General features: G+C 37.9%; 1 protein-coding gene across 17 annotated transcripts in view; it reads right to left on the bottom strand.

Moving 5' to 3' along the window:
- LOC118626117 (SSX family member 2 interacting protein) overlaps positions 1 to 12,471 on the bottom strand; it is a 45,887-nt gene that overhangs the window by 5,576 nt on the left and 27,840 nt on the right. For 10 of the 17 annotated variants that reach the window (XM_036255464.1, XM_036255475.1, XM_036255467.1 and 7 more), the window contains 5 exons: positions 11,090 to 11,165; positions 10,834 to 11,011; positions 6,884 to 7,034; positions 3,481 to 3,623; positions 2,958 to 3,131 (listed from right to left, as the gene is read on the bottom strand). In XM_036255464.1, the coding sequence (XP_036111357.1) occupies positions 2,958 to 3,131; positions 3,481 to 3,623; positions 6,884 to 7,034; positions 10,834 to 11,011; positions 11,090 to 11,165 (722 nt within the window). The remainder of the gene's footprint in view (positions 1 to 2,957; positions 3,132 to 3,480; positions 3,624 to 6,883; positions 7,035 to 10,833; positions 11,012 to 11,089; positions 11,166 to 12,471) is intronic. The other 7 variants (XM_036255471.1, XM_036255470.1, XM_036255474.1 and 4 more) reach the window with 3 other exon arrangements.

The following is a 12,471-nucleotide window of genomic DNA, read 5'->3' as shown; positions in this document are numbered from 1 at the left end:
TATTGATCAACATTTCAACATTCACATAGTTGCCATTTCACACGATTTCTCTAGATATTTAAATGTGTGTGCCTTCTGGCCACCACATACAATATTCCTTAAGTCAAATGAATTAACCTAGAAAACTAAGAAAAATTTCATTTAAGAAAATTGTTTAAAAAAGTCACCTCTTTCACCTAATAAACAAACTAATCACCGCTTTTTCACATCAATTTTGAATAAATTCAAATGGACAATGTAAAAAAAATAGCATATTAGCATAACTTTTAAACATACAGAATATTAGCATACCTTTTGAACATACAGAACATTATATACATAAAATCATAAATAAAAAAACACCCCACTGTAAATAAATCACATAAAAAAAGGACATAAGGCTTCATCAAGCATCGCCCTCATCCTCCAACCATCTACCAGTATGAGCAGCACCACTAAACCACAAGGGGGCAGATGTCAAACCTCCCCCTTCCATAAAGCTGATGAATCCTAAACTAAATTCTACCCCACCCCTTAGGTTTCTGGTCCTTCCTTCCTTCCCATCCTTCCCTGGCCCTGCCACCCCCCAGACCAGAGGCAGAGAGGTTCCCCTCAGAGAACTGGGAGCGATATGCAAAGTAGCACAAGCATCTCTTGGAGTAGGGTGGGGATATGAGCTCAGAAACAGAGGTGGTCTATAAAACGGAAAATGCTAGTGCAGATTGTTTTTGTTTCCTGAGAAAGATAGCTATTTATGAAATTGCCTTTCACAATTGTGGAGAAAATCCATGTCAACTATTTAAAATAACCAACATACAGTCTTTCACTCATAAATATTAATATAAAATCATTCATCACCAGACATTGAAGAAAACTAATAGTATAAGAGAAAAAATGGCCAAGATAAAGAGAACTGATCATGGATAACAGGTAGTTCAAGATAGAAAAAGTAATCTTTAAAAAAAACTATAATATAAACTATCCAATAGACTTGTGAACACCTATAAAATAACACAATGGTATATAAAGAAAAGCAAAAAGTAAAGACATTAAAAACTTAAGAGATAAACTCTGAAATAAAACCTCAGTGGATGAAGTGAATAGTGAAACTGACCTTGCTGAACACCAGGCTGCTGAGGTACAAGATAAAGGTGAGAGAACATCCCCACATTCAGAACGTAAGGTCAATCTATAGATACAGTCTGAAGGCCAAACATCTGTCTAATAAAAGTTTCAGAATGAGGGAGAAGTCACAGGAGGAAAAATACAGAATAGAAAAAAATTTCCCTAAGCTAAAGAAATATAGTGTTATCTTCAGGCAAAAAGGAGTCAGCTAGACAGGTTCTGATAAAATTTCAGAACTTGATGGATATAAAATTCCAAAAGCTTCCGAGAGGGAGGTGGAAAGGAAACAAAACACAGGGTATTTACTAAGTAATGTAGGTTATATTATAATAAGGCTTCTCATGAGCAAAACCACATACCAGAAAAAATGGAATAACTTTTTCAAAGTTTCAATGAGAAAAGTTGGAACCTGAATCTATATCCAGCCAAATCAATCAAGTATGAATATATTTTTTATATATTCCAGAATTCAAAATATTTTTCACTCACCACACTACTATGAGAAAATTAATAACGTACTACAGCATACTTAAAGAGGAACCCAAGAAAAAGGCTAATATGAGGTATAAGAAACATAACAGCTGACTCTGAATCAGGAAATCATAAAGGACACTAGGAAGAAAGTAAAATAATTCACTACACAGTGATACATAGAAGATTCTCTTTCAGATGGCAGTCTTAATAATATAGAATATTTTCTATGTGTCCAAACATATTACTTAGTTATAAAATGAATAACATTTACATAACCATGATGCTATCAATATTCTTTCCTGGTTTTCAATTTTTAAGTCTCAATCATACACAAAGTACTTACACCTGGATTATATTATAGGCCAGAATATAAACATGGTAACACTTGACAATGAAAAATACTATCACAAAAATTGAGAAGTACAGGGCCAAGAGAAGTAAGATAAGTGCAATGAAGAGAATGTCATCTTCCATAGCAAGGATAAATTAATACTGTCTGAAGCTGCACACACATGAAGTAGGAGCATTAAACAGTTTACTCAAAGTAAAAAGGTTAACCAGAAAAAAACAAAAAAAGTTGTTTAAAAAAGTAACAACATTATGAACAAAGGAGCAGTGCAGATGGTAAGTAAGATAACGACATCAAACGCCTTCTCTTTCACAGCGGGGAATCAATGGACTGATATCAAGGGGGAAAAAACGTTGAAATGTATTAAAGTTAAAATAGTATTTCCCAGAAGAATGCCAAACAGAAACCTGTTACAGTGGTTACCTTTAAGGAAAGAAACGCGATGAGAAAGGAGGATGCTTTCTCACTTTGCAGCTTTCTGCATGGGTTGATTTTATTTTTTAAACCATGACTGACATTACTTCTCTAACTTTTGAAAGGGAAATCTGTAGGTGACACTGCTAAGTAAAAACAGCACACTGCAGAAGTGCACACACAACAGTCCAAACTCAAAGGTGAGGCACGCACCGTGAGTGAGGGACTGGATTTTTACCATACTTCCTTTTTAAATAAAAAAACCACAAACATGCTCTTGTTTGTACTGTCTTCTGACACCATACCTACTGACAGTGGATGGACGACAGAGGCCCACACGAAATCTCTCGTGATGCTACACACTTAACAACAGGAAAGCTAATCCAAAAGGGATGATGAATGCTTGGTTGTTTTTGAAAAATTTTCAATCCCCAAATCTGGTAAAGGCAAAAAGATATCCTTCTACAGTTCACATGCTTGGCATCCCTTTCATTTCAAGTTATTTATGAAGTCACTGGTAAAATACGTTTAAACAGACAGAACTTGGACGGATTCTTCCTGAGGCCTCCTCACAACTCTGAACAGCTCTACAAGGAAAGCCACTTATTTAAAATACCTCTACTCCTAGGCGAATGGCAGCTTCTGTAAAGCTTCGTCTTTCTTTCTCGAAATTCTTTTTTTGTTCTTTAAACAGGGACCACTCTTCTTTGAGTCGTTCCTTTTCTTCCAATAAATAACAGTCTCGGAGCAGTGAAGTCGTATCATCATCACACACAGTAGCAAGCTGCTGCTGTTGGATTTTAAGACACAGTAAGTTCCAGAGGTCCCTGCAACAAACACTCCACCAAGTTGAAATGACAAGGGAAGGCGGGTCAAACTTTAGGGGATGGACAGTACTCAGGAAGAATGAGAATGTCCACTGCGGTGTGTCGTTTCCCAAATGCATCTACTCTAACTGCCAAAGACCAACTAAGCAGTGATATGAAATCTACCTGTTAGGAAGCAGAGAACTACCCGTTAGAGCAGATATTTAAATGTCAAATACTATAGATCTTATGAAATAAAGGAATAAAATCTAGGAAGTTTCAGTAACATCCTGGTTCCTTTTCAAGGAAGAATAGTTTTAAAAAATAACTCACATTTACCTGTAAAAGCTGTTGCTGAGTTTTAATCATTTCTTTACATTGTTGAATTTCTAACTCAAGTTTTTCAGTTTCTTCCTCATGGTCTTGCCGTGAGATTACATCTTCTTCATTAAAACCTTCTAGGTGTACCTTTGAAACTAACACAAAGCAGTAATTAGACGTAACATTTAACAGTCACCATTTAGTTTACAGTGTCTTTTGGACATATTTAAAAATGAAGGCTCTCACATATGAAGAAATGCTCAACATCACTAATCATCAGAGAGATGCAAATTAAAACAACAATGAGGTATCACCTCACACCTGTCAGAATGGCCGCCATCAACAAATCATCAAACAAGTGCTGGCGAGGGTGTGGAGAAAAGGGGACTCTAGTACACTGCTGGTGGGAATGCAGACTGGTGCAGCCACTATGGAAGACAATATGGTGTTACCTCAAAAAATTAAAAATTAAACTTCCATTTGACCCAGTGATCCTACTTCTAGGAATATACCCTAAGAAGCCTGAAACACCAATCAGAAAGAATGTAAGTACCGCCATGTTTGTAGCAGCACTATTTACAATAGCTAAGATCTGGAAACAGCCCAAGTGTCCATCAGTAGATGAATGGATAAAAAAGCAGTGGTACATATACACAATGGAGTACTATGCAGCTGTAAGAAAGAAAGATCTCTTATCCTTTGAGACGACATGGAGGGACCTGGAAAGTATCATCCTAAGTGAAACAAGCCAAACAGAGAAAGACAAGTATCATATGATCTCACTTATTTGTGGAATATAATGAACATAGCAGTCTGAGGAATGGGGTAGTGCCAGAGACGTGGAAGTGGGGTACAGACTGACAATCCCCAGAAGAGGGGGTGGTGGGGGAGAGATAAACCACAGAACTTACATGCATGTATGCATGAACAATGGACATGGACAACAAAGCTGGGGACAGGGCAGGGAGGGAGGGGGAGGGGGGAATCAGTGGGGGAAAAAGGAGAAACATCTGTAACAAAAATTAATTAGTATAAATAAATAAATAAATAAAATGAAGGCTTTCAGAACTTTTCTCTTTCTGGAATCCCATAGGTTTTCCAAAAACAGTTATTTCCCTGTGCCCTTTAAATTTTTCATAAGCTATAATAAAATTAAATTTATATTATTTTAATGCTTGAAAATTTTTCTTTATCAGAAAGTACCTAACATCAGTTGGTGGCCCCAACCGAGGATTGAACATGCAACATAGGTAAGTGCCCTAACTGGGAATTAAATCCGAAAGTTTTGGTGTATAGAACGACGCTTCAATCAACTGAACCACCCAGCCAGAGCAACACTTGAAAATTTTTAAAAAGCTAAGCAACTGTAAGGAGTTTATAACAACTATAAATTGGTACTCTTTTTGGACTAAACGATATCCATACAAACAGATCTTTATTGCCAACATTTAATTTGTAATCCATATTTACTGAAGATCATGTGCTAATTAAAAATGGACAACCTATATTCACAAAAGTGAAAAATAACATTCATAAACTATGTTCTTTTGACACTTCTTCAAAGAACAATGAAGTGCTATAAATCTTGCTCTCTGGTATTAAATTCAACAAATATGAAGTCAAAACATACTTGCTATTTACTAATAGTGATGACTCATTCAAATCAGTAAAATCTCATGTAAACTAATTTTGATACTTATAATAATGTCGCTCATTGTTTTTTATTATCGAAGGCAACTGGCACTGAGTTTTTTATTTTTGACAATTTAGAATAATTTTTAAAAATAGACTTCACTTACTTAGCAGAAACTTAATTTTCTTGATTTAAAAGCATGTAAACGTTAATAAATATAAAATATTAATATATTCATCAATGTAGAGCTATCTATATTATCTGTATTGACAGGAGAAGGTGTCTAAGATACTCAATTTTTGTTTTTTTATGAATTTTTAAATAAATATTTTGCAAATGCAAAGAGAAAAGTCTAGAAAGATATACACCACCCTGGCCAGTGGCTCAGATGGTTGGAGTATCGTCCTGTACACCAAAAGGCTATGGGTTCGATTCTGGTCAGGGCACATACCTAGGTTGAAGGTTCGATCCCTGGTTGGGGTCAGTCAGGGCTTGTACGTGAGGCAGTAGATCAATGTTTCCCTCTCACGTCAATGTCTGTGTGTATGTGTGTCTCTCTCACTTCTCTCTCTAAAATCAATAAAAAACATATCCTTGGGCACAGGATTAAAAAAAAAGAAGATATGCACCAAACTGGTAAGTGTTACACACAGGGAATAGAGACCTGGATATTCTACTCTATGTACTCCCTAATTGACACAAAAACACTGAACATCTATTATTCTGAAAATAATTTAAAAAGGGATTACTAGCCTGGCCAGTGTGGCTCAGTGGAATGAGCATTTTCCATGAACTGAGAGGTCCCTGTTCAATTCCCTGTCAAGGCACAATCTCCAGTAGGGGGAATACAGGAGGCAGCCGATCAACATTTCTCTACCATATCAATGTTTCTCTCTCTCTAAAAAAAAAAAAAAAAAAAAATCAATAAAAACATAAAGCCCTGGCTGGTTTGGCTCAGCGGTTAGAGCGTTGGCCTGCAGACCAGACAGATCCGGGTTCAGTTCCTGCTAGGGGCAGGTACCTTGGTTGCGGTTTATCCCTGGCCCTGGTTGGGGTCATGTGGGCAGCAACCAGTCGATGTGTCTTACATTGATGTTTCTCTCTCTCTTCTTCCCTCTCTCCCTCCTACTCTATCTGAAGATAAGTGCAAAAATGTCCTCGGGTGAGGATAAAAAAAATATATAAAAAATTTTAAAAAATTGATTAGGAACCCAGATACAAGTATCTAGAATAAGCAAAACATTCATATTTGTACCATATAATGATTAGTATTTTTTTTTTATCCTCACTCGAGGACATTTTTCCATATTTTTTGCTCAGATAGAGTGGGAGGGAGAGAAAGAGAGAGAGAAACATCGATGTGAAAGGGACACATCGAGTGGCTGCCACCCACACGACCAACCAGGGCCAGGGACAAACTGCAACCGAGGTACGCGCCCTGAGTGGAAACTGAACCCGGGTCTCTCTGGACTGCAGGCTGACGCTCTAACCACTGAGCCAAACTGGCCAGGGCTGATTAGTGTTTCCTGATTTCCAAGATTCAGTACACTGACCACTTCATCCAGCTGCACACTGCATTCAGCGCTCATGAATCATGATGTCTTCTTTTCAGAGATTCACTCCTAGAGCCAAGTAAGTGTATTTTCTCAGTGAGATTCAAACTACCCAAATGAGCTAAAATACTTCAGGTCTGATCTCAAAACATGGCTTTTTAAGTGACTGAAAATTAAATTCACCGAGAATCACAACTCACTGCATGTAGTTAAGGCAGTAGTTAGTTACCTTGGTTATCAAGTTTTTCTACGTGACTTTTCAAAATTCTCCACTGTTTCCTGATGCTGTTTGTAAGCTGCTCTCTCACAGTTTCACAGGAAAGGTCCCATATACTCTCTCTACTCAGCTCCCCGGGATCTTCTTCAACATCAGAGATAACCTACAAGAGATGAAAAGACTAGTATCTTAAAATGGCTTTAGATACTTAAGCAGTAATCAGATTGATTGTCAAATACTTATCAAAATCATTTCTGTGCTGTCTCTTAAGAATATATGACTGAGTATTTTAAGAAAAAGCAATTAATGTTGAAGGTAGACATTCCCCAATTCAGGTCTCTTCAAACCTGAATTTGAATCCAGAGTTAGTGACAAGAGTCATGGAGCTGTGTGAGGAAGACTTACTACCTGTCTGATGTGTTAGATGCTTCCACAGGTTAAGTACTACTCAAATCAATGTGGGGAAACTCAGGCTTAGAGACGTAGAATAACATGCCCAATGTCACACAGCCAAAGAGGTAGAATTGAGACAAGTTAGATCAACCTGTCTACAATCTTAGGCTGCTTAAATAAACCTGTGAAATAATCTCCAAAGTAAAAGCAACTACTATTCCTATTTTCTCATGTAAATTTACAAAATAATACCGGAGATGCCCTGGCTGGTATGGTTTGATTCCCAAGGGCATGTATTTCAGTTGTGGTTTGTCCCCAGCCCTGGTCGGGGTCATGCAGGAGGCAACCAATCAGTGTCTCTCTCTCACATCAATGTCTCTCTCTCTCTCTCTCTCTCCCCTCCTCTCCCACTCTATCTGAAGATAAACGAAAAAATATTCTCAAGTAAAGATAAAAAAAACTGGAGATTATTTTTCTTTGTAAATTCTACCAAGACATCAAATCACAGGAAAGTGTAACAAACTGAATTACTGCATATGATCACCTAGAATCAAAGGATAAAGAACATATAGAAACATTATTAAAATGAATATGTCATAATAATCTGAATCTACATAAAACAGTCAGTCCTAACTAAATCTGAAGATTTGTAGCAATAGTGAGGTCAGTAATAGGTTGTAGAGGTCAAGGTCACCATGGGGAGCAGGTGGGGAAATGCCCAGGGTGTAGCTCATTGTGACTCTGGTTTTTGCCAATCAATCTTCCAAAGCTATTTGCCAGTAACTTTTCCCAAGAGGTATACCTTCTTTTCTATATATTTTAAAAAATACTAAAAATCCATCATTTAAAAAAAAAATGAACAAAATTGCTACACATTTCCAAAATGAATGAAACTCTAAAACCACAAAATGAAAATAAAAATTTAATTTAATGTGAACTTTGAGTATAAATTTTGGCTACAATTAACTAAGCAAATAATAAATAAATGAAACCTGAATGCTACCTAGACATTCCAATATTACATCTCATTCTTCTCGCTATAATGCTCCAAAATTTTTCCTTAAAAGGAAGATATAGTTGATTTACTCAATTGTAAAAAAAAAAAAAAAAAAGGATCTAGAAAAACAGATCTCTTATTTTTTAAACAAGTTTTTACTGATTTTTTAGAGACAGATAGGAAGGGAGAGAGAGAGAAACATGGATCAGCTGCCTCTGCACACTCCCTACGGGCATCAAGCCCGAAACCTGGGCACGTGCCCTGACCGGGAATTGAACCGGGACCTCTCAGTCCATGGGACAACACTCAGTGAGCCACACCAGCTGGTTGAAAATAAAATCTTTTAAAAAACTGAAAATATACTTAAGAAACTGTTTCTCCAAACCTAAACATTTGAATTATGAATTACACAGATGCTACCTGCTGGCTGAATAATTGGAGAGAAGGGGAATTTAATTCTCTGAGAAGGATTTTCTTGATTTACCACCTACTTTTGCTGACTAAAAGCTGGTAATGAGCAGTTAGTAAAGGCTGGGCCAAAAACTTAAGCAACTACAGGAGTAACAGAAACTATGCCAATCTTGGGGAGGTATTAGTGAATGTTAAGAACCTGACCAGAAGGGAGAGATTTTGAGAGAAAAGGTTAAATATAAGACACTAAGCAGGCCCCAAATTGTAGAGTTTAAAAGAACATTCAGGTAATGTTTTTAAAAAAGAAAAAAAAGGTAAGAGGTGGTATGGGCTTATGGGTTGAAGGGATCTGTGATACTACAAACATACCAGTTTCCCCTGCTATCCAAGTGCCTACAAAACCTCCCATAAGTTGAAATGGAGTCAAGTGAAGAAGCAATTACTATTAATTTAAAAGTGAAAATCCTCTTCGGATCTCTTCTACTTAGCAAAAACACATACTAATGTAGGGTTTTCAAAAAAGTGAAGTGGCAGAATGCAAACTTTCAAAAAGGAAGGTACAAAAACAAGTTCTAGTGACGTGCTGGTAATTAGCATTTTCTATCAACATTGTTATTTTCAGATTTTCGTCACAAATCTTGAATCCAGAATTTAAACTTAGATGTAAAGCAATTAACATAAAAAATCTTTTCACCATTGTCTTGTTTTTTCGAACCTTCACACATTATTCTCCCTTTATCAAATGCTTACCCATGCTTTCTACCTCACAAACAACTAACTTTTTAAGTGCCAACTCAAATGTCACTTGCTCTATGAGGCCTTCCTTGATTGCCATAACTGTTTTGTTTTACACATGGCACCACCCTATTATATAGCCCTATAATGGTGATAGAATTATTACTCTCTACATCTCTCTCTCCCCACAAGAGCTTCTTGCGGGATGCAGTGGACTGAATGTTGTGCTCCCTCAAAATTTATACATTGAGCCCTGGCCCATTTGGCTCAGCAGTTAGAGGATCGGCCTGCGGACCAGAGACCTGGGTTTGCTTCCCCCTAAGGGCATGTGCGGCGGTTGCGGTTTGTCCCCAGCGCTGGTTGGGTCTGCGGGAGGCAGCCACTCGATGTATCCCGTTTACATTGATGTTTCTCTCTCTCTCCCTCCCACTCTATCTGAACAAAAAATGGAAAAATGTCCTCGGGTGAGGATAAAAAAATACACACACACACACACACACACATTGAAATTCTAACCCCCAGTGGGATGGTATTAGGAGGTGGCCTGTGGGAGGTGATCAGGTCATGCACAGGGCCCTCGTGAAAGAGATGAGTGCCTCTATGAAGGGGACCAGTAAGCTCTCTGGCCCTTTCCACCATGTGAAAATACAGCAAGAAGTCAGCAATCTGCAACCAAGAGGAGGGCCCTCCCTGGGCACCGAATCTGCTGGCGCCCTGATTTTGGACTTCCAGGCTCCAGAACTGTGAGAAATCAATTTGTTGTTTATAAACCAGTCTATGGTACTTTGTTATAGCATCCCAAACAAAGACACAAAGACAAGGGGAAAAGTCAAAATCTTTTTAGTGTTTTCTTTCCAGGGACTAGAACATAATGTACACTCAATGTATTTATGAACTGAATGATTATTTGGTTCCTAAAGTTAACAAAGGTTCCACTCCCTGAAAAGTAGAGCATGCTTAAGTACACAATACTTAAAATAAAATATTTAAAGAATATGTGGCACAGTGGTTAAAAACATGAAGTCTGGGGTAAGACAGACTTGGATTCAAACCCTGGCTCTGTCATGTGTGACACTGAGCTACTACTGTGCCTCAGGTGCCTTCATTTATACAATGGGGATAATGATGGCATCAAAAGCATCACATTATAATAAGAATGCAATGACACAACGTTTATAAAAGTGCTTATCACAGTGTTTGGCATAGATGAAATCCTCAGAAAATAACCTCCATCATTTCCCAGGACACGTCTGGAAACATACAGGGAAATTTTTTTGGTTGTCATGGTGACTGTGGGTAGCATGGCAGAAAGTGTCCTCCTGTTTCTAAAATATCAACAGTGTCCCCATTGAGAATATCTATCTAGTGTTTCAACTGTTCTAATTAGCAACCTGAAGACTATATGAGAGAACAAAGAGCCACTTACAGTTCCTGTACTATCATCTGCTCTTTCTCTAGGTTTCTGCTTTTGGGGAGAAAGAAGAGAAATCATTTCCTTTTTCATTTGCTGAAGAACCTTCTTAAGTTCAGCATTTTCCATTAGGATTTGTTTCTGACGATATTCATAATCATTCAAGAGAATTTTATACATTTCCTCTTCATTCCTAAAAAAGAAACTGTCACTGTGAAAATGCAGTATAGAAAAAGTCTGACTAAATTGATCAATTTAAATTGTACCTGACCTTGCTTCACTTTTACCAGTCCTCCAAGAGCCTCTTTTTCCATCAGCTCTCCCCACATAATTTAAAACTTCCATAGCTACAAAAAAGAACACACAAAACAATACTAATTCTCACCATATACGTTTAAGTGTTTAAAACGGTAATACACTCTCTATAACTTATCAGGCACGTAAATCAACCTAGTATACAGATTAAGATTTGGGTTCAATCAGCCCAAATTTCACATTACAGTTCCATCATTTATAAGCACTGAGATCTTATGCTTATTTATCTGCTAAGCCTGTTTCTTCATCCATACAGGTAATATAATAATGAAAGTATCTAACAAAGAGAAGTTGTGAAGAACAAAAGAAATGTTAAAGCACTTAACACAGTAAGTACCTAATAAATGTTATTTTATTATCATCATTAATTTTATCATTGGGGTTGGCAAACTAAGTCCTGCAGGCTGGCTGGTTGATTTTATAAATAAAGACTTACTAGGACACAGCCACACCATTTGTTTATATATTGTCTTTCAGCTACTTTTGTACTACAATGGCAGAGATACAGAGTTTAGACCCCAAACATCCGAAAATACTGAGTATTTGACCTTTACAGAAGTTTGCAAAGCCCTGCATCATCAGCAGCAGCAGCAGCAGCAGCAGTAAAGGAGTTGAGGCTCCGTCAGTATTAATGCTTTGTCTGCACCAGGTGTAGGTGGAAACAGTTGGCATAAGAAGGAAGTACGATGAGAGTTTAGAGCTGATAAAATCATTATGAACCTGTTACTTCCAACTGGGTTTGTGAACTAGCGAGTCCTCCCCCCTGCCCCAATAAAGTAAGGGCTTTGTTACCAGAGTAAAATTGTAATAAACTTCTCTAGGTGATACTTGTTATACTTCTAGCATTTAATCCTTTATTTTCTTCATAAATAAACACAAGGTTAACCAACCTTAAAAACCAATGAGTGGCCCAGCCAGTGTGGCTCAGTGGTTGAGCACTGACCCATGCACCAAGAGGTCGCCGGTTCGATTCCCCGTCAGGGAACATGCCCAGGTTGTGGACCCAATCCCCAGTGGGGGGCATGCAGGAGGTGGCCAACTGATGTTCTCTCTCATTGATGTCCCCCCCCTTCTTCTCTCTCCCTCTAATATCAATAAAGGAAAAAAAAAAAATCCTAAAAAACCCCACCAATTAGTGGCCCAAGCCAGTGTGGCTCAGTGGATTGAGTGCTGTCCCACGCACTGAGAGGTCCTGGTTCAATTCCCGGTCAAGGCACATGCCAGGGTTTCGGGCTCAATCCCCAATGGGGGGGGGGGGTGTACAGGAGGCAGCCGATTGATGATGTATCTCTCTCACATGGATGTTTCTCTCTCTCTCTCCCTTCCTCTCTCTCTCTA

This window comes from Molossus molossus, unplaced genomic scaffold (genome assembly GCF_014108415.1).
Source record: "Molossus molossus isolate mMolMol1 unplaced genomic scaffold, mMolMol1.p scaffold_m16_p_12, whole genome shotgun sequence".
Classification (NCBI taxonomy): Eukaryota; Metazoa; Chordata; class Mammalia; order Chiroptera; family Molossidae; genus Molossus; species Molossus molossus.
This window is presented reverse-complemented; position numbering and strand designations above follow the sequence as displayed.